A 19,754-nucleotide genomic window follows, 5' to 3' on the forward strand; every position below is an offset into this window, starting at 1 on the left:
TTTGTTGGATTTTGCATAGTTGCAATTAAAAGCAAAGTAGAAGGACAAAGAGATCTCTCCTGCAGCCACACATAGCTGGCCAACACTTCATTTTTGGTCTTTCGTCTGGCTCAGTGATCCTACTCTTCACACTTGGGAACTAAATTGAAATGCAAATTCAAGTGGGCACCCTCTGCCTAGCTCAGTTCATCTTGTTGACAGACTTTAAACAAGAAAGCGCTTGTAGCAAGTTATGGTGCCAGGACGTAGTACCTAATATTTGATACAAATTCCCATATTCAGTAGGTGTTGTTTAATATTGGTGGTCTAATGGAGACTGTCTTTCTCTGTTCACAGGCTCCAATCGAAACGGGTTCCTCAGCGCACTTAAAGATAGTCCTGCAAGATATCCTTTCACTGAAAACTGATTTTTGGCATTTACTGTGAAATGTGTCTTGAGTGTTTTGTCAAATTGTTGCTTCTGTCTGTCCATGATTTTCTCTTTATACCTCTCTGTCCAAAGTTTTTTACTCACCCAGCTTTCCCTAGATTCAGTTGTATTACAGCTTTACATAAACTAGCTTGCCTAGCGAGGGCCCATACGGGTCATTCTGTGGATCAGAATTCATTCGCATGACATGTCGTTATGTCCATTGCTCTTGCCAGTTACAGCACTTGCATAACTGGTGCGCTTCTGATTAGTCCTGTTGCACTGGAGTAACACGACACGCGAAGCAGCTCGTCAGTCTGTCTCTGTTGTTTGATTGAGTCAGTCTTTGATTTCATCTGGCTCTAACTTGGCTCCACTCCCTCTACAGAGATGTTGTGTGAGTGAGATTTTATATGAGCGCTGGTGTGTCTATCTGTGTTATAGATGCCAAGTGTGTGCAAGATGTCTTAGGCTTCCACATATCCTTTAAGTCAGCTTGTTGTCTCAACATCAGTAATAATCGTGTGGTCTTCAGTAAATCCAAGCAAATGTCAAATGTTTTATTTTGGCACCGCAATAAAGTTTGGTTTCACACTATTTGACCTTAGCTTTTAGCTGTAAATCGAGGCAGGAAACGTAGGAAGCACCTAACGTTAGAATTTTAATTTATTATCACCTCTTGAACACACTATTATTGAGTAGAGAGTGAAATTTATTTGACCTTTTTTAACCAACACCTTTTTAAATATTAATGACAGCCTAAACCTGCTGTTGCTTTCAGTGTACTCTGCATTATGTTTTCGGGTTGTCCATGTGTCCAACCCTTTCCTGTGAACGCAATATCACAGGAATGCCTCGAGGGAATTTCTTCAAATTTGGCACAAATGCTCTCTTAAACTCTGTTTTTGGCCATGACTCAAGAATTGATGACGATATTTCACAATTGGTGACACTTTGACTCAAAGGTCATTAGGGCATTTAGCCATAATTTAAGAATGAATTGGGCGATTCCAGATTTTACACACATGACACAATGAGTAAACAATAACTAGCACCGTATGGGCTTTCGTCTTTCCATCTCATCCATTCTGCCTTTCGACTTACTACCTCATTCTGAACTTCAAACTTGACTGGTTGGCGGAGGCAGACAAACGCGGGGCAGTAATTAGAGCTGGGCGATAAATCGATTAATTCAAATAACGTTTTAAAACGATGCAAAAAATAAAATGGCTTAAATGTCAAATTGAGATTTAAACTCTGAATGTTGTAATGCGGGGATATATAGCTATAACTCAGGAAAACAAGTCTTAAACCACTCAATACGTTTTACCATAGTATCCTACAGAAGAAGGGGTCCCAGTGAGGAGACATTACAGATGCGGGGGTGTTTTATAGTGTGAACATTTTTTTTCGGCTTCTCCGATAATAACCAGAATCTATGATCAAGTTTGGAGAATCAGAATTGATCAAATCTAAATGATACCCAACTCTGTTTCTAAGCCACTAATCAAGTTGAGAGCACAGAGCAATGATGTCTCTCCCTCTCTGCCCTTCTCTCTATGGCTGAGTGAGATAACTGTTTCTCTGGCAAAGAAATGTGTGCCAACCCAAGCTGATAACGACCTGTGTCCTACAGGACTTTATTAAAGGGGAATTGCCATCGATAGTATCGTAGCAGTTCTTTGTACTAGGTGAATGATGACATGTTTCCTTGCTAAGAGGAAGAGACTGGGGAAGGAGGAAAAAAGAGGGCATTTAGTTTACGTTATTATATTAAATTATTATACTGACGTACCAAGTAATTAATTTTTTTCAATATGCCCATAGGGATGTATCTGTACTACATAGTGTACCTGTAGTGTTTGGGTATTTTGTAGGTCTTATTTTATAAATATGATACTCTTTTAGAAACTTTATCCTAAGATGTAATTAAGGGTCACTGTAGTTCATTTTCATAAAGGCAGAAGGATTCCTCTTGGACATTGTGTATTTTTGTGCTTTATGTAGAGCAGAGAAAATGAGCAGTGTTCTGTAGTCCCAGCCAAATGAACTGGTAACTAGGGACTATTGGCAAGAGGGGGACAGCCCTGAGGCTGTAGGTCAATATGCTAGCTGTTAGAACTTGTACTATTTTTTTTATCCGTGCTGGCTCCGTATGGGTTTTTGATGTGTGTGTCTTTGTCAGTGTTGTCTGTTTCACTGAATGTAAGGATGGATTAAATGGAAACTGTGGCAGATTATTCCTTAATTGTGTCACTGTGCTGGAGGTGGTGGTGTGTTTCTTCTCTGTCTGGTCCATAGTGGGCCTCTCAGGCTTTCATACCTACCTAATCAGCTCCAACCAGACCACCAATGAAGATGTGAGTATGAACAACTATGAAATAAACATCAGTGTGTTACATGTGCTGTTTATTAAAATTTCTTAGTTTACAGTTCAGTATAAATTATTTTTTGAAGCCACAATAACATAACTTTAGAACCTCAGATCTTGTGTAATAAACCAAAAAAGTACATAATCTCTGTTATAGTCTTAGAGTCTCGATTCCAGTGAGACCGGAGATACAATAATCTGTCCCTCTAAAACTGTGATTCATGTTTTGTGATCTTCTCCAGATAAAAGGGTCTTGGTCTTCTAAAAGAGGGAAGGACAACTATAATCCCTACAGCCATGGCAATATATTCACCAACTGCTGTGCAGCCCTGTGTGGACCCCTGCCACCAAGGTATGACACATGTGAATGTGCATGATAGTATTTATGAGATGATTTACATATTTCCAGGTGGCCAGATGATGACATATAAGCCCTATCATTCCCTGCTCTGAGAAAACCCATTCTGTAATTTTTCACCTTCTCAGTAATAGGTCACACCTGTTTTTTTTCCCCCTCATTGTAATATTCTGTTGTGTCCAAAGGCTGAAATAAAACTGTTCGTCAAGAATCCTTTTGATGTGAGGAGCTGCTTTGAAATAAGCCTGCCTGCAGCCTTTTCTCAACACATAGCAACTAAAATACTGCAAGAGTGCAAAGGATTTCAAGCCCGTTTTAACCAAATCCAAGATCAACATTGGATAGATATATTAGATTTCACGCTTTTGCAGTTCACATGATTTAATAAAAATACAGTCACAGCTACATTCTCATGTCCATGTGCCTGTAAGGGTCAGTACACATTGCACATTCCCTCCCAGCTTCACTATTCTCACTATTCAGTACCAACAGTTCTCATTACTGATCTCTGTGAAACAGTTTTTTCCTTTGACTTAAACAACACTTTTTTTTTCACCGTGGTTAGAAATGTGTTTGTGCTTACTCACTGGATCAGAGATACCGACTACCGCTCTTATCTTTACTGGCCACTGTACCCACTCTGAAGATACAACACTCAATGCCGCTGTTACGACGTCACACACATCCCTTAGCCTTTGGAACATGCAGCCTTTAACTTTGTCTTTTGCTTTGCACCTATTTAACAGTTGAGAACAAACGTGGCCACCGGAGCTGATTGCAGCCATTCTAGATAATGCGTGTGAATCCACCAGATTTCAGAAGCATCCCCAAAGCCGCTGTCCGCTTCGTGTCACGGACATGATGGAATCAAGGCGTTAGAGAATCACAGTCTCTAGTTTAGCAAATGCATACAGTACCTTCTCATCTTACTTAATACATCTAAAGAGACACATACTCTCCCGCAAAGTATAAGACGAGCAACGATGGAGGCTTCTAGGAACATTCGCTCTCTCTGGCCATTACAAGCCCTAAGTCACCAATAATGATACCTGTGGGTGGCAAAGGAGAGTCCTCAGTGCCCAGGTGGCTGCCATCTGGGTTTGTGTGCGCGTGCGTGCGTGCGTGCGTGTGTGTGGTTGGCCACAGGCATTGCACAGCTGGCTCTACCAGTAAGAAAGAAATGTTTCACCTCAAACTATGTAAGCAACGCTGCCTCTCACACACTGAGACCTCTTGCACTTGATTCCCTGCTGAGACCTTGACTCACATTTTCTAATACATCAAGCATAAATATTTTTATGCTTGTTTCCTCCTAACTGCATTTGCAGACGTTCCTGTATTCATTACCAGCACTGCTGTTGGTTTCCACCTGAATCAAGCTCAGTCCCACAGGAACGCACTGTCAACACACACTCTGTTAAATGATTACCCTGTTTATGCTGTCTAACACCTTTGTGTGTTGTGTGTTTGTGTGTGTGTGTTTTTTGTTTGTTTGTGTGTGTGTGTGTGTGTGTGTGTGTGTGTGTGTGTGTGTGTGTGTGTGTGTGTGTGTGTGTGTGTGTGTGTGTGTGTGTCTCTCTCTCTCTCTCTCAGAGATTGCTCTGTCAAATCAACCTCTATCTGGCTGATAAATAGCCATTATCACATACATCTGGCTCATGACCACACATATGTCCATGTGTATACTGAGAGTTCAGCAGGTTGTTGTCTAACCAGCTGTGTCAGAGTTCTGCAGCATTAAAATTAGGACAGAAACAATGATTCACTCCAGTGCTCCACTGCAGGACCTCAGTGATTTATTACCAAGTTGGGATTTTATGTGTTTGTGTGAGTGGAAGATCTCTGTGTAAAGACTCAAATGTTTGTAGGCTTGTACACAATAATACAGCACACATCTGCACCTGCACACTATTGTTTCTATGAACAGTGTGGGACCACTGACACAGTCATTTGCACTCTGCTAATCCTTCCAACTCCCATTGACTCAACATAGCTGTATGATACAGCACTGTTTCATTTGTACATCTGTGTTTTCAGGATTTCAGGGCTCCAAAGAATCTATTTGTTTAGACTGCTCTACTGTATTTAATCTCTTAATGGGTAACACCATTTGCTATGTAATATTTGTGAATCAACACCTTTCTCCCTTGTTTGTTTCTCTCTGATTAGTCTCATTGACAGACGGGGCTTTATCCAATCGGACACACCACAGCTGGCACCACCAACCAATGGCATCACTATGTATGGCGCCACCCAGTCTCAGCAGAGCCACATGGTAAGACACTGACCTCCAACATACTACCATCTGGTTGATCATTTTATAGATATGAAAATGAAGACTGAGTCACTAGTGGTTCACAGTGAGTGGGTACTTGATTGATGAAGTTTTAGGAATAGTACAGTCATTGATTAAAGGGACCGGATACTTTAGATCCTCTATTCTCAAAGGTTTACCAGTATTGTCTCACAACCAAACATTTTAAAGTGTAGTTCAATACCAGAGGAAACACCGCTTGAGCAGCTTTTTTCAAAAATACAACAGAAGAGCAAGAAATGTATCCATTTACAGTACAGCCATACAAACTCAGTTTTCCTGCTGGACACAAGATGTCTCCTATTTCACTGTACAGTCCATTCTCAGTGTATGAGCACTGGTGGCTTCAAGCTTCTACATCACACTATTTGTGATGTCACAAATTATGTTCTTAGGCCCCCCGTAAAATCTGATTTTCAGTGAGCACAGAGACACTTTGCATTTTCAGCAGAGGAATGTAAAAAACATCTTTCTAGTGTCAAACTGCACAAACATCGTGTGAAGCTCAAACATCTGTAGATGATTTCTGAGGGGAAGGGGACCTTATGGATTATAACATTTAGAAACACTGAATCGACTAAATTCACCATTCCCGAGTTCCTTGGCTGCAGTACTTTTTGGCCAGTCTCAAACTGGCCATACCGTTACTCCCACAGAGCCAGGCCTTGGTCAGCGTGACCCGCAGAGACAAAGCATCTTTCACAGCAGCCTGTCTGACAGAGTGAAAGTCCAGCTGTTGTCTTTTGTTTATTTGCCAGAAAATCAACTCTCACAAACTGATTAAAATGAACTTAGACCCATGTCAGTTTGAGGAATTGAAACTACAGATAATACTTTGTACATGATTGTCTCTAATTGTAATGGTAAACGTTAGCTATTGGTTTAAGGACTAGATAACGTCACCTTGGCAGAGAGAGTAAAGGCCAGATGAGGTCAAACTACTTCAAATAACAGCTTCACTTAATCCTCTTACACAACATACAGCAAAATCACAAACGTTGTCATTTTCTAACTGTCCAGACCTCGGAGAGCCAATCCAGTTAGTCTTCCTTATCCTACTACAATGAAACTGATCCAATTTCTCTGGATTGCGAATAATAAGAGAGTGATGTTTTCAGTTTTGCATGTGTCACTCCATGTTGTTTGTAAATCCGGTCAACAGTAGCAAGGAAGGCTCCTGTATGATTTAACTCTCCCTGATCTCAGACATTCTCCTGTCTCCTCTTGGGTTTGCTCATCAGTCACACTACTGTATTTAAGATTAGGGGTTTCCTCATTATGCTGATGGTGCAAGTCTTAGAGTGGGCCCAAAAAAAAAAACTTGGGTAGGAATCAGAAAGAGATAAAATATATTAGACCATTTTGTGCAACTTCAGTACAAAGTTAACCACAGTCAGTAAATAGATCGTCTCCTTCAGTCTTGGAGACAATAGCTGGTGTCATGAAGAGGACATTGTACTGACCTCACTGACCAGTTTTCCCCTGGTGTCTGAATAGAAGCAACAAGTAATCTGTTGTTCAGTTTAGCTGGTAACCTCAGCCATTACACGCTAGATTTAAGGCCTGTTTACACACAGCTATTAAACGTCTTTCACTGGTGCCCTCCCTCTGCGTCACAGTCATCTCGTTGTTCTCATCCAAACTCTACCTCATCCTGTTAGGTCTCATTGAGATGTCAAACATGACTGTCATCTGTCTTTGCGTCCTAACTGTGTGGACGACTTGTAATGGGCCGAGAGCCACGGGAACATTCCCTTACGTTAGCACATTCAGAAATAACTGCCATCTGTTTTCTGTAGCGGCCGTGATTAACAGCCAGAGTTGTCCTATTGTGCCGGCTGCTAGCCATTTATCTGCACACTGACACACAGTCAGCTTGATATCCATTTGTTAAAATCTGTAACATGCCACATTGGTTACTCGTCAGGACTGTAAAAAAAACCTTACAAATCCAGACCACGAGACCACTTATTTCATGTCCATGTTAAGAATATTACATCGTCATGTAGGTTTCAGAGAGACTGTTGGTTTGAGTTAGTGAAATTGCTCAAACCACGATGACTAAAAGTCTCCCATCACATTCTGTCGGTTTACTACTGAGGTGTGTGTGTGGGTGGGTGCTATTTGGAGAAAGTGTGTGAATGTACATGAAGTGTGTGTGAGAGAGAGATAGAGGTGGCAAAGGTACTGTAGAGAAGTATAAAAGTATAAAATAGAAATGTATCGTAATGATTCATACATTTTGTTCATTTTATTCTTACAGTTGTTTTTACCCATTTGATGTCCCCACAGTGTGGGGAATACAGTACAGGAGGTCGGCTATTTTTATCTTGGAATCTCTTGATGTCAACTCAGGACAGGAGAGACCTCATCAATAGATTGTGAATCAGACATGTCACATAGAATATGCAACAAATATCATTTCTAAGCCTAAAGATGAAAGAAATACATTATATATTTTTTTTCAACTAGGAATTGATAAGCACTTAAAGAGTAACTCATGTAGTTCTGTTTTTATAGTACTCTGTTGGTTAATGCATTGAGGTTGTATTTGTATTTTGGCGATTATAAACACGGTTTCTTTTTGAGGTACTTTTGTCTGTGATGCAGCTTAAAACGGCAGCCTCTTATATAGAAGCCTTGTAAGCGGTTGCCATGGTAACGGTGTGTGAAATTATGTCACATTACACCCAGACAACATAAAACCTCCATTTGGGATTTGACTTTGTGGGACAGCAGTCATTTTCAGTTTGCTGATGACAGGAGTCGTCATAGTGTTCAGCTGAGGGTCAGTTCACCCAAATGACACAAAAAACACAAAACATGGCATTTTCTGGTTTCAGCTCCATGAATGCGAGAATAACTGGTAATTCATGTTTCAGACTATTGTTTGAACTATAGAAACATTTTGAAGACGTGATGTTCAGCTTGGGAATATTCTATTTTTCAAGCATTTCTGAAAAAAATTAAAAATAAAATAAATATATATATATAATTATTGTTGTTATTATTATTATTATTATTATTATTATTATTATTATATTTCAACGCCATGAGCATTAATTTCCATTATAAATAAAACCAATGTCTGCATGGGAAGGTACCACTGTAAGTTGGTGAGAACATTTGTTTTGGGTGAACCCGTCCTTTAACTCCAGGGTACACCATCTGTATTTGGCCATTTTTCTATTTTTGGTCTTCTTTCTTTCTTCCTGTCCTTCTTCTTAGTCATTGCATTAAAATAGCTCACAGCTCACAGAGTGCAACATAATCAACCACCATTTCCCTTTTGATGATTGCACAGTGAGTGATGGGGAAACCCCCAAAGCCTTGTTTTCTGTTTCACCTTACTCTTACTTCAGTCAGCTGCATGAATGATGGTGTTAGTACCTGAGAATGCCCAGTTCTCCTGCATACGATTAATATTTAGACCTTGTTTACTCCGTTTATTAAAGATTACATAATGATGGTGGTGTTGCCTGTTTTTCTTGCCCAGTTCAACCAACTGTATAATCAGTCACCTGCTCAGTCACAGCAGACGGTGGTCTCCCATCCTGTAGCTGAACATAAGTCAATAATAGGTGTCGGCTTTGAGAAATATCTAATTTTATCTGTACAAGGTTGTGTTCATCCTCTTCATGACCTGACAATTGTTGAATTAAACTCTATTATTGTGGCTGGCTGGTAAAGTGAAGGATCCCCTCACCAGTATGAGATTTCGGAAAATCTAGATTAAGTGGACAATCTTCAAATGACTTGTTTTGTCCAATCTACACTCCCAAACCCAAAGATATTCACATCAAATCCCCTCAGAAGCAGAATTGTTTGTCATTTTTGCCTGGAAAATGACTTTAATTATTAATTATCAAAATTGTTTGCGCAAATATCTTTCTGTCTATCGAATAAATGAATCGAGCAATTATTTCAGCTGTACAGGGAAAATGTTCTATTTCTGTCTCCGTACACATTTACTGGGGTCTTTGTCAAGCCACTGCCATTCTGTATATGATGGCATTTAAATCTAGGATTACTTTTTTGATTAGAGGCAACAAAAACATGTCCTGTGCTGCTTCACTTGCTATCTCATAGCCAAGGTTAGTCTATCAGCAATCTATGTACATATTGTTCCTTGTAGTTAGTGTCTGTCTGTCTGTCTGTCTGTCTGTCTGTCTGTCTGTCTGTCTGCTGTGGGGGATGGACAGTGCTGAGTCAGTCTAACTGTGCCTGTTTATAAAACATGAGTGGGCCTGAAAGTAAAAAGAAAAGGACAAAGCTGTATCTCTTTTATCCCCCCTCTCCATTTTATGTTCTACACTGACGATGTAGCTCTGTGCTAACGTGGCTGTGAGGTTTCCGTGTCATTTCGGTCCAATAAACCTCACTCAAATTAGTCTTCTTAACAACCCAGAGAGAGGTTGTTATAAAGGTGCTAAGTGCAGTTTATACGTGCAGCTGATATGGATTGATAGTACTTAGAATCACATCTACTGTCAAAGGTAGCTCAACTTCTGTTTAAATCACATCTGCAATCTGCTCTTTTTAGGTCAGTGAGATTGAGACAGAAAGGTGAGATATCTGGGACAAATCTTGCTTCAAACTTCTTGTCAGTCAGACTTGTGTGGTGTGGGTTGGAAGGAGGTATCAAAGTACTTTTCCTATTTGACTGTATGGCTTTTTAACTCCTGTCACTTCTGCACAGCTAGTAATCTTTCATCTGTTGCCTCCAATACACATTATTGCTCTGTGGTGGTAAAGGGCTAATGGGGTTAAAGCTAATCTCCCTGTAGCTAATGTATGGTATTGATGTCTCTCCGTGCCCTAACCCAGTTCCTCCGCTCCAGTTTTAGACGTGTGATTTCCACTCTGAAGCTAGGTAATAGAGATCAATAGGTCATGACGCAGTGACATAATAGCCCCGTGTTTTCCACTCTGTCTACTGACCTCAGCTCTGTTTTCACTGGGACAGATGAACGAGCTGGTGCGGGTTCTTTGCGTGGCTCTGCCTTCTGACAAGGGTACTAACATCTTTTTTTCTTTCTTTTTCTCTCCCTTATCCAATCACCTATCCCCTCCTCTGTTGTCTTTGCACATATTCCTGCTGTTTCCTTTCCTTATGTCGTTTTTCCCCCCTCCGTCTACTTTTCAACACTGCCTCACTCTTATGTGTTTTCTATTTCTGTCCTTCACCTCCGGCACCTTATCTATCTCTTTTGACTTCCACATCCCCCTCCCATACTGTCCTCCCTCTCCTGTTTTCCGCTGCTTTCTCTCAGTGTGACCAAGACCAGTGCATTCAGAGCACCAAATTCGTTTTGCAGGCCGCCGCCACCCCTCTCCTCCAGCAGCAGAGCAGCGAGCCAGTGATCCTGACGACCTCCCCCGAAAACGGAGGCACTCTAACTGGCCGCACCTCCCTCACCCTGGGCGGCCCGTGCACCTCGCTCCCCCTCGGCCAGCCCACCCCTCCGACGTCCACCCCCAGCCTCAGCTGCCACGAGGCCACCGACATGCTGCCAATCCACGGACACAGCCTCGCACACAACCACAGCCACCCCCTCCAGGAGCCAGTGGCCCACCACCACTTCCTTACTCCAGAGGAAGTGCCTTCCCCGCCAGGTATGCTTCCCTGCGGCAGCCCCCTGGGACACAGCCACACCATGCAGGCCGGCTTCTACAACCCAGCCAGCCAGGACTCACTACACGAGGACTCTGTCAGAGGACTGGTAAAGCTCAGCTCTGTCTGACAATGGGATATATGCCCCCTCCTCCCACCTCCTCCCTCCTGAAAACATGCATCAAACTCATGAAACTCTCCTGTGCCACTTTTGTACCAGCCCGCTCTCACCCTGAGTTTTCCTTTCTCTCCTCAGCAGGACTCGAGAACAGAAAAAGGCTGTGGTTTAAATTCAGCTGCTAGAAACTGAATAATGGAATTTAACTGAACCGAAGTGAAACCAGTTGTCCTCCTGGCCAATGTTTTGCCAAACCTCTCTGCTGGAACTGGGAGAGATGTTTTGTTTTGGTGTGTTGGTCTGTGTGACAAACATAATGTTCTCACTGTTTGTTTTTTATTTTTTTTACTTCAAGGGAAGCATTATCCACTAGCCCCTGGAAAATGGACAGGGGAATTTCTTTTTCAAAAGTGGCGTATGTCTGTGAGCCATGTCAAGCAAAAAAAAAGAATACATGTTTTGACCGTACATGACATTTTTGGTCAAAATGACAAATTTCTGTCAATGGATCACATGTATGACAGGTTTTTTTGTAAAACAAACTTTAGCCTATTTGCCTGTTGCTGATTGGACAGCGTCTTTTGCCTTTTTTTCTTGGGACATTCTCAGCAGTGCAATGGCTGATGTCATCATGTTGCATATCATCTTGCATTTTCTATGTTAAAAAAAATAAGAGACTGTTGTACTGTACCATGGTTATTACAAATCTTACAAATTATTATATTTCCTGTGGATATTAATAAAACACCCACTTTTTATCAGATACTATGGAATTAATATTGAGGTGTAGAACGCATAATGTGTGCTAATGTGAGAGTCATGTGGTGATGACATTCATTTTTATCTTGTGACTGATGCCTGTGGTCTGTCGGATGAATGTTGCTTAACATTTATGGCTGCTCAAACAAGGTTAAGACTTTCTTTAGGCTATTAAGTCTCCCGTTCAGAAGTCCTGGTGTCAAGCCTCCAGCATCAACCTTTAAAGATAACTGTACAGACTAAAACAAGTTTCCAGTAATATTTACTGAGTTGTTTGTTCCTTAAAGAGAGAATTACTGTTTCTTTTGCCAAAAAAAGAAGATATCAGAGTTCACTGTCTGGCAGTGGTTGGTGAAAGGCTATCAACATTTATTCTCTTCTACCACCTTGTGGTTGAGGAGGAGTACTGCAGTTGAAAGTATTTTTTTAACATTTATCTAAAATAAAATCAGACACAAGACAGTCGGACTATTCTATAATGCAACTTTAAGCCGCACTAACCAATATTTCTATATTTAAAATAGATGAAATGACACATGTAATGTGTAAGGGTTGTTCAAGGTAACTGGTTCTCAAACTATAGTATGTGTGCCACTGGTGGTTTTTTTCATGAAATTAATTAAAAAATATAATACAATATAAATACTCCAACATTTTGAATGAAAATACTTTTTGATCTATGAGATCTGTGAAATGTAATTTAAAATAAGTTTTGCATTTGTTTCAATATGAGCCTGCTATGTAGTCACATACATCCATGATGAGTCACCAGCTAAAATGTTATGGTAAAATGGTAAGTGGAGGAAAAATGATTGCTTCCAAAACACTGCAATCATGATTAGTAACTATTAGGAAGATGAGTGCAGATCCACCAAACTCAAATGTTCTTATTAGGAACTGTGTTAACTATCTACAGCTCAATAGGGTTGACTACTGTATTTGAACATAATTGTGGTACTTGGAGAGTCTACTATTTTCTGAGATGGTGTAGAAAGTTTGAGAAACGCTGTCCTACACTGACCAAGCCTCAAGACGCAGTTCACCTCAGCTCTAGGAAGCTCTTTTTTAGCTCATTGTTCTGTTTTTTCCAACCCACAACTTCACTGTTTTGGTTCACTCTGTCCATTCTCATCAACCTCATTTCCAGTCACAGCAGGAATGTGTTTACTGTCATAAAGACTGACTGGTGCAGAAGTTGCAGCATTTATCTGAAGACCTGTATTTCCTCTGGAGCTGCTGGAGAACAAAGCAGAGCTAAAAGTAGAGTGAACATTGGACTTTCATTCATCAGGTAGACACTAACATGACTCTAGATAAATGCTCATGTTGCTTCAGTTATGCTGGATAAGCCTTCACCATACAAACTTAAATGTAAAAAATATATTTGTGTTGTTTTTATGCCCTATTGTGCTGCCCCCTAGTGGTCAAACACATCAAGGAACACAGGATTAAAGTAAACCATCTCAACATATTACACAGTGGAAAAGTTAATAGTAACACATTTATTTGTTATTAAATCATTTATGATACATAGAGAAGTTTTTTCATACATATTTTACAACAATTACAACAGACAATGCAAAAAAAACAAAACATTGACACCGGAGAAGAAATACCCCTTATTTTTTATTAGCAGGATGGATCATTGCAGCATTGAGTGGGAGAGCAGTGAGACAACAGATGGTCACAGATGCAGGATTCTACTATATTCTATAGCTTGCATAAAGATTGCAAAATGTAATTTGTTATTGAAATAGTTATATTTTACTGACCCTGTACTGCGCTGTGCTTGAGTTCTTCTGCACCATTACATGTTAAATTGACTTAATTGTCAAGTGCATGGGATGCTGTCATGTGTTAAAGAATCCTGAGGATTACAACCTTTATAGCAGACTGATTTTTTTTTAAAAAAACAATGTATGAAACACAGAAATGTGGGCATGCCTAAAGTAGGCAGGTCCTCTTTAATTAAAATTGTATGTAAAAATAAAAAGCAGGTGAAAATTATTTTAACCATACATTCAAACATTTTAATTTCCAAAGAAAGAGTATAACCACTACTAATTATTTAGTAATGATCAGAACTGTTTGTTTTTAAATTAGCTGTACAGTAAATTATCCTTTATTGGGACTCGCTCCAAAGAATGGAGCCCTTCAGTGTCATTCATTGTTTGTATTAGCTGACTCTCTTGGCATTTAAACAAAGCCAGCACTTGAGTGCTTATTAACATTTACACATTTCCTGTTTTAATTATACAGTGCACTAAGGGCGTATTACAGCAGAGATGCACTAGAGACAGTGTAAGAAATGGACCAATGCAAACCTAACTTGCAGCTGTAAACAGTCACAGTGGCTCACAGTCTGATGCTCCAGCACAGCTAACTCTCATGCATCAGTCGTCTAGCCAGGGCTGGAAACGTGGGCCGTTAATACTCCATGGTAGGGCCTGTCCATGGTCTCTGGTCACCAAAAATGCTAGACTAGCTTAAAATCAGTGACCTATGGTTGCTGCAAGACTAACCTGGCCTGAAGTCAGCACAGAGATGGCCTTTTTTCAGCATCCATAGTGTGGTTCATTGTGGCTAAGCTAATTTAGCATCGATAACCAAAACACAACTGTTGTGTCTGTTACGCTGGTTTCTGTGTAAGTCTAGAGTCCTGAGTCACCACAGTTTCACATCAGTGAGCTCCAGGTCCCCCATGATCTCCAGCTGGTCAATGCTGCTCAGATCCTGCACCCGATGTCTGAACTCAAACAAGTGTGAGCCATTCACTGCCACCTTGAACTGATGGGGCTGACAGAGGATGAGAATCTGACAAGAGAAATAACACGGAGGAAATAGTCTGTCATTACAGAGAGCACAAACGTACAGAGAAGTAATTAATGATCAACTTGTGGTTAGATATTACACACTCATGGTAAACATCAGCAGACAGAAGGAGCCCTTCAAAAAAAAAAAGGTAAGTCGTAGGCAGTTCCTACCTCGAAGTACTCCCCTGACGAGAAGGGAAAGAAGGGCAGCTCCCGCTCCTCCTGACCCCAGGACTCACTCAGGTACGAGTTCCTGGTGAACACGCCGGACTTCATGCGAGGGTTCAAATGGAGAGCAATGTTCTCTGTCCTGCTGTTGCGGAGGTTCACTGTAAAACTGGAGCAAACATGGATTAAAAAGGTACATCTTTTTTTTTAAAGGAAATGTTATTTACATTAGCGGTTAAAAAAAAAAATATCATCAGTTATCACTTTACCTGTGAGGATACGTGCTGACCTGTCCTTTGATTGTGATGTGTTGTCCGGGGCTCAGTCCTTTAATTATACTGCCTTTGTAAGGGAGGCTCTGAAATGAGAATAAAACTGTTGATACATTTTATACGATTATTTTCATTATTGATTAATCACTTGGTCTATAAAACTAGTGAAAAATGCCCAAATTAATTTCCCCCAGTCCAAGGTGACCTTTTCAAATGATTTGAAAACTCAATGACGTTCATTATACCGGCATCACGAATAAAAGCAGTAAACGCTCCCATTTCTGAAACAGCTGGAACCAGAAATTGTTTGGCATTATTATTGCAGCTTCAAATAAAGTGATAATCAACACACTTTGTATCTTAATTTTGGCAACATTTCTTGATGATTAGATTTTATTAATTTGGGCTGTACAGACAAACATACATAGGGAGAAGTAATGCAATAGATATAACATATACAGGACACCATCCCGTTCCTGGTTAGGCTTTTAAATTCAGGTTAAAAGGTACAGTATGTCGGATTTAAGGGCATCTAACAGTGTAGTTGCAGATTGCAACTCACTCGCTTCACCCTCCCTTTCGAGGCACAAGGAAGAAACTATGGTGGCCATGGGTCCATGTACTGTGCACTGACATATTGGTGTGATACTATGTAATATGTATGTAATATGTATGTAGTATGTGAGAAGTTAATCTAATCTAGTATTTTGTGTTCAATGCATGTACATGTGCATCTATAACAATTATTTTGCTACTGCAAACATAAAATGTCTAATTACTGCTGCAGCAGGGAAAGCACAGGCCTCTTACACAAACACGTTGTCACTAAAAAGAAGTCATATGGGGCAAGAAACACAAGTAGTCAGATTATTACCAACATTTGGGGTGTTTTGACTTAGAGCTGCATTAATTTTGGTAAAGATTTATTTTATTGACAGATGCTCACTTTACAGTGTAATTTCAATATTCAGAATAAACTTATTAAAAATAAGAATCAGTTTACTATACCTCAACTTAAATATTTAATATAAGGCTGCACAATTAATCAAAATCGCAATATGGCCAAGTGCAATATCAAATTTTTTTGATAAAACGTCAAAATTGTGACATACCGCATTATAATGAAGCACTGTAGTGCTGCAGGCCAGGGCATCAACAAAACATGTTTGTTTGGTACATACATACATTTTCAGTGAAAATAAAAGTTGTGATGCAAAAATGATCACATTGCAATCGTAATATCCATCACAATATGATTTTTTTGACCATATCATGCAGCAGGTTTTACCTCCAGCTAAAGTGGTTTAGATCATCTAAACACTGTTTACAACCTGTGTGATTGCCTGAAGGCTCATATTTCTTTGCTTCACTGGACGTCTTTGTTGTAGCAATGTTGTTGTGCTCCCAGATTCCAAAAATGACTATAACCAACCAGAACTGTCCTTTAAAAGTCTGAGGTGCTGAAATGAACAGTCTACAGTGCACAAACAAAGGCATCATTTAGGAAATGTGATCCAGTTTTGGTTTGGTTTGGTTTAGATGACGCAAAAGAAAAAAACTCACCAAGTCACCTGATTCTGAATATATTGCCTAAGAGGGACAAAAAGACAGATTTAGAAATGATTAATCAGATCTGTCTAGAAAACAAACACACATGTGACCAGCTTGTGAGGTCAAAATAAAGTAAACAAGGGATGGAGATGTACTTACTGAGTTTGGGATGTAGCCAATAGCGTGCACCCTGACTTTGCCACAAATAGAAAATGTGTCGACCCTGTTTAATGGGATTTTGTGCTTGTATTCCAGCAGGTGAGCACCATTTACTGCCACCTATGGGTGAAGACAAGTGTTTGCTTTTTTATTAATCAAATTGCTATGCACATTTATTGACTCTAGGTACTGCACAGGTTTATTGATGCCTCCATCCTCCATCCAGCACGTGTTCACTGACCTTGAAGACGTCTTCGTGCACAAGGATGATGGTCTCAAACGGGGCGCCACGTTTGTACGGCAGCTGATGGAGTGTTTCCTCTTTGCCCCAGCTCTCTTGCAGCAGGGAGTTACACACCACACAGGGCGAGCCTTTGAAGCGAGGGCTGAAGTGGAGGGCGATGTCAGAGCGCGGCTTGGTGCTGCAGCCACTAGACAGGTCGATCTGAAACCTGCAGAAGGGGGTGCACACCGGGGCTGGATTACCAACCGGGCAGCTCCATTTGAGGTGAGTTCAAGTACCATATCAACAGAAGCAAGTCCGTGAATGGAGGCGAAAGAAATTAAATCTTGACTTAAGGAGCTTCAAAGTTCCACGAAACATTAGACAAAACTACTGTTACCTTTCAAGCCAACAATAGTGCATATTCTTAAATTAGGTTGTGTTTAATCAATCTACCACAACGGACAAAACAGGATTTATATACAAATTAAGCTATTGGGAGTGTGAACAGGGGGCCCTCTTACCCAGTGGTTCCCAACCCAGGGGTCAAGGCCCCCACTAGGGGTCGCCAAAGCTTCATGGGGGGTTGCGAGGCCTTCTTGATTTTAAGGCGTGTTAAGAAAACTTTAAAAATATACACAGTAGGCCTATATCTCAGCATTTGGTTCACCTCAGTGAAGAAAAGTAAATTGCCAGTCAATAGAACAATGGTCAAACGTCAGGAACAGAAAACACTGAATATGTCAAAGAAGAAGCTTATTCAGTCTGTATGATTATTCAAAAATACATAATACGGACAGAGAGTTCATCCAAATCACTCATTTTACGCAAACGTCTTGCTATTACAGGGTTCACTATTTGGGTTAATTGTACAGTTTTAAATATAATATAAAATATCTATAAAAAATGTCACTCGGGCGTCGTCAGTTTATGGGGGTCCCTTAAGGAAAAAGGTTGGGAACCACTGCTCTAACCTATTTATCCAGCCATAAGGTGGTGTAGTGCTATTGGATGGTCTAAAGTGTTAAAGTTCACCTTCAGCCAGAGGACAACAAGTATTTATAATACTTAAGCTTGTTTGAGCAACACACTATTGTGTTGCCAACCTGACCTCTGACCTCCAGGTGGAGGAGCTGAACTTACAGCTGATGTCATTATAAATTCCTTTAAAAGCCATACATATTTTAGACACAGCTGATGTTGAGCAGTGGTTGTTGTGTTTGTTTCACCGCCTAAATGACAAGTCAACATTAACATGAAATGATAAAATATACTTTAACCCAATAGCGTATTTCATTTAAATATTAATTAATTATAGTTTGAATGTAACATAAACTAGTCCAACGATGTAAAAACTGCTGCTTGAGAATATGCCTATACATTGAAGTTCATATTGATGTTACATCAGTTTTATTTCTTTCAAAAGTTTGTCAAATTAATTTCATGAAATGTTCAAAAATATACAAGGTGGTTTTAGTGTGTGTGTGTGTGTGTGTGTGAGTGTGTGTGTGTGTGTGTGTGTGTGTGTGTGTGTGTGTGTGTGTGTGTGTGAGTGTGTGTGTGTGTGAGTGTGTGAGTGTGTGTGTGTGTGTGTGTGTGTGTGTGTGTGAGTGTGTGTGTGAGTGTCAGGGGTTTAAAAAGTTTGGTGTTTTGTTAAACTGCACACAACAGGGTTTGGAAGTTGTTCTAGATTAAAGTATGAGATGTGATTTGTTAAATGATCACATCCTATCTATTTAAAGGGGTCACCTCTTCAATGTGTTTCTCTTACCTGTCAGCATCTGGGGGCACAGTGCCCTGGATGATGATGATCTCCCCGGGGTGCAGGCCTCCTGGTATGGGCCCTGTGTATGGGATCACCTGAGGTGGAGAGTTGACGTTAGACAGCTGGATACCTGCACTGACAGCAGCTGGAGACATGAAACGAGGGAGCTAAAATGATTTCATGTATTAGCCCGGCTGTACCCGGACCGTCTGACAGCGCCGGTGAGTTTACGTCCGGTGTGTGCAGGCCGTTCATAGACAACTGCTGACAGCACAGCGCCTTAAACGGAGTTTGTATCTGTATTATAAGCTACACGAAGGTCTATTGATCACTGCATGACGGCATCAGAGGACTGATAATAATAATAATAATAATAATAATAATAATAATAATAATAATAATAAGCCTCTTACCGGATTCAGGACAGTGTGTTTTGCATTTGCCACAGACATCAGGCTCCTCGTGTCACACTGCAACATGCAACTGTGCTGAAAGAAAAACAGTCAGCGGGGTCTGCGCCGGTAAATAGGACCGGTCAGTGGCTCTCCTCCTGCACTACACGGGGATGATGGCACTGGGCATCTTCTCTCCATAAGCAACAATCCGCGCATGCGCAAATCCTACCACGTGATCAGGCCCGCTGAACGGCAACAAGGCCCAAGCTGTCACTGATTGTTGTTTGTTGTTTTGTTTGTTGTTTTGTTTGTTTGTTGGTAGTTGTACATTAGATACGAATGTTCAATGTTTATTGCATTAAACTGTAACTGTTGTACAATACAGATTTTTATACAGATTACCGATTTTATATTTTATTTTTCCCCCTGATGTTCCAGTAATAGTCATGGGTGTTAATATGAAGT

At 40.5% G+C, this 19,754-nt stretch overlaps 2 protein-coding genes across 8 annotated transcripts in view; one reads left to right on the forward strand and one right to left on the reverse strand.

Annotated features, from left to right (window-relative positions):
• Positions 1 to 11,947, forward strand: part of LOC127358580 (palmitoyltransferase ZDHHC14) — a 44,180-nt gene extending 32,233 nt beyond the window's left edge. For 2 of the 7 annotated variants that reach the window (XM_051391750.1, XM_051391778.1), the window contains exons 6-11: positions 337 to 385; positions 2,667 to 2,769; positions 3,023 to 3,132; positions 5,308 to 5,413; positions 10,419 to 10,467; positions 10,771 to 11,947. In XM_051391750.1, the coding sequence (XP_051247710.1) occupies positions 337 to 385; positions 2,667 to 2,769; positions 3,023 to 3,132; positions 5,308 to 5,413; positions 10,419 to 10,467; positions 10,771 to 11,369 (1,016 nt within the window). In that variant the 3' untranslated portion in view covers positions 11,370 to 11,947. Of the gene's footprint in view, positions 1 to 336; positions 386 to 2,666; positions 2,770 to 3,022; positions 3,133 to 5,307; positions 5,414 to 9,995; positions 10,019 to 10,418; positions 10,468 to 10,725 lie in introns of those variants that run through there. The other 5 variants (XM_051391786.1, XM_051391790.1, XM_051391801.1 and 2 more) reach the window with 5 other exon arrangements.
• Positions 11,948 to 13,430: 1,483 nt separating this feature from the next.
• LOC127358615 (galectin-8) lies at positions 13,431 to 19,690 on the reverse strand. The gene is made up of 8 exons (XM_051391854.1): positions 19,308 to 19,690; positions 18,901 to 18,989; positions 17,148 to 17,358; positions 16,907 to 17,026; positions 16,760 to 16,786; positions 15,194 to 15,282; positions 14,928 to 15,093; positions 13,431 to 14,757 (listed from the first exon to the last, which is right to left on the reverse strand). The coding sequence occupies exons 1-8, from the start codon at positions 19,371 to 19,373 to the stop codon at positions 14,608 to 14,610; spliced, it is 918 nt and encodes a 305-aa protein (XP_051247814.1). The 5' UTR covers positions 19,374 to 19,690; the 3' UTR covers positions 13,431 to 14,607.
• Positions 19,691 to 19,754: the final 64 nt, after the last annotated feature.

Source organism: Dicentrarchus labrax, unplaced genomic scaffold, assembly GCF_905237075.1.
Source record: "Dicentrarchus labrax unplaced genomic scaffold, dlabrax2021, whole genome shotgun sequence".
NCBI classification, from domain to species: domain Eukaryota; kingdom Metazoa; phylum Chordata; class Actinopteri; family Moronidae; genus Dicentrarchus; species Dicentrarchus labrax.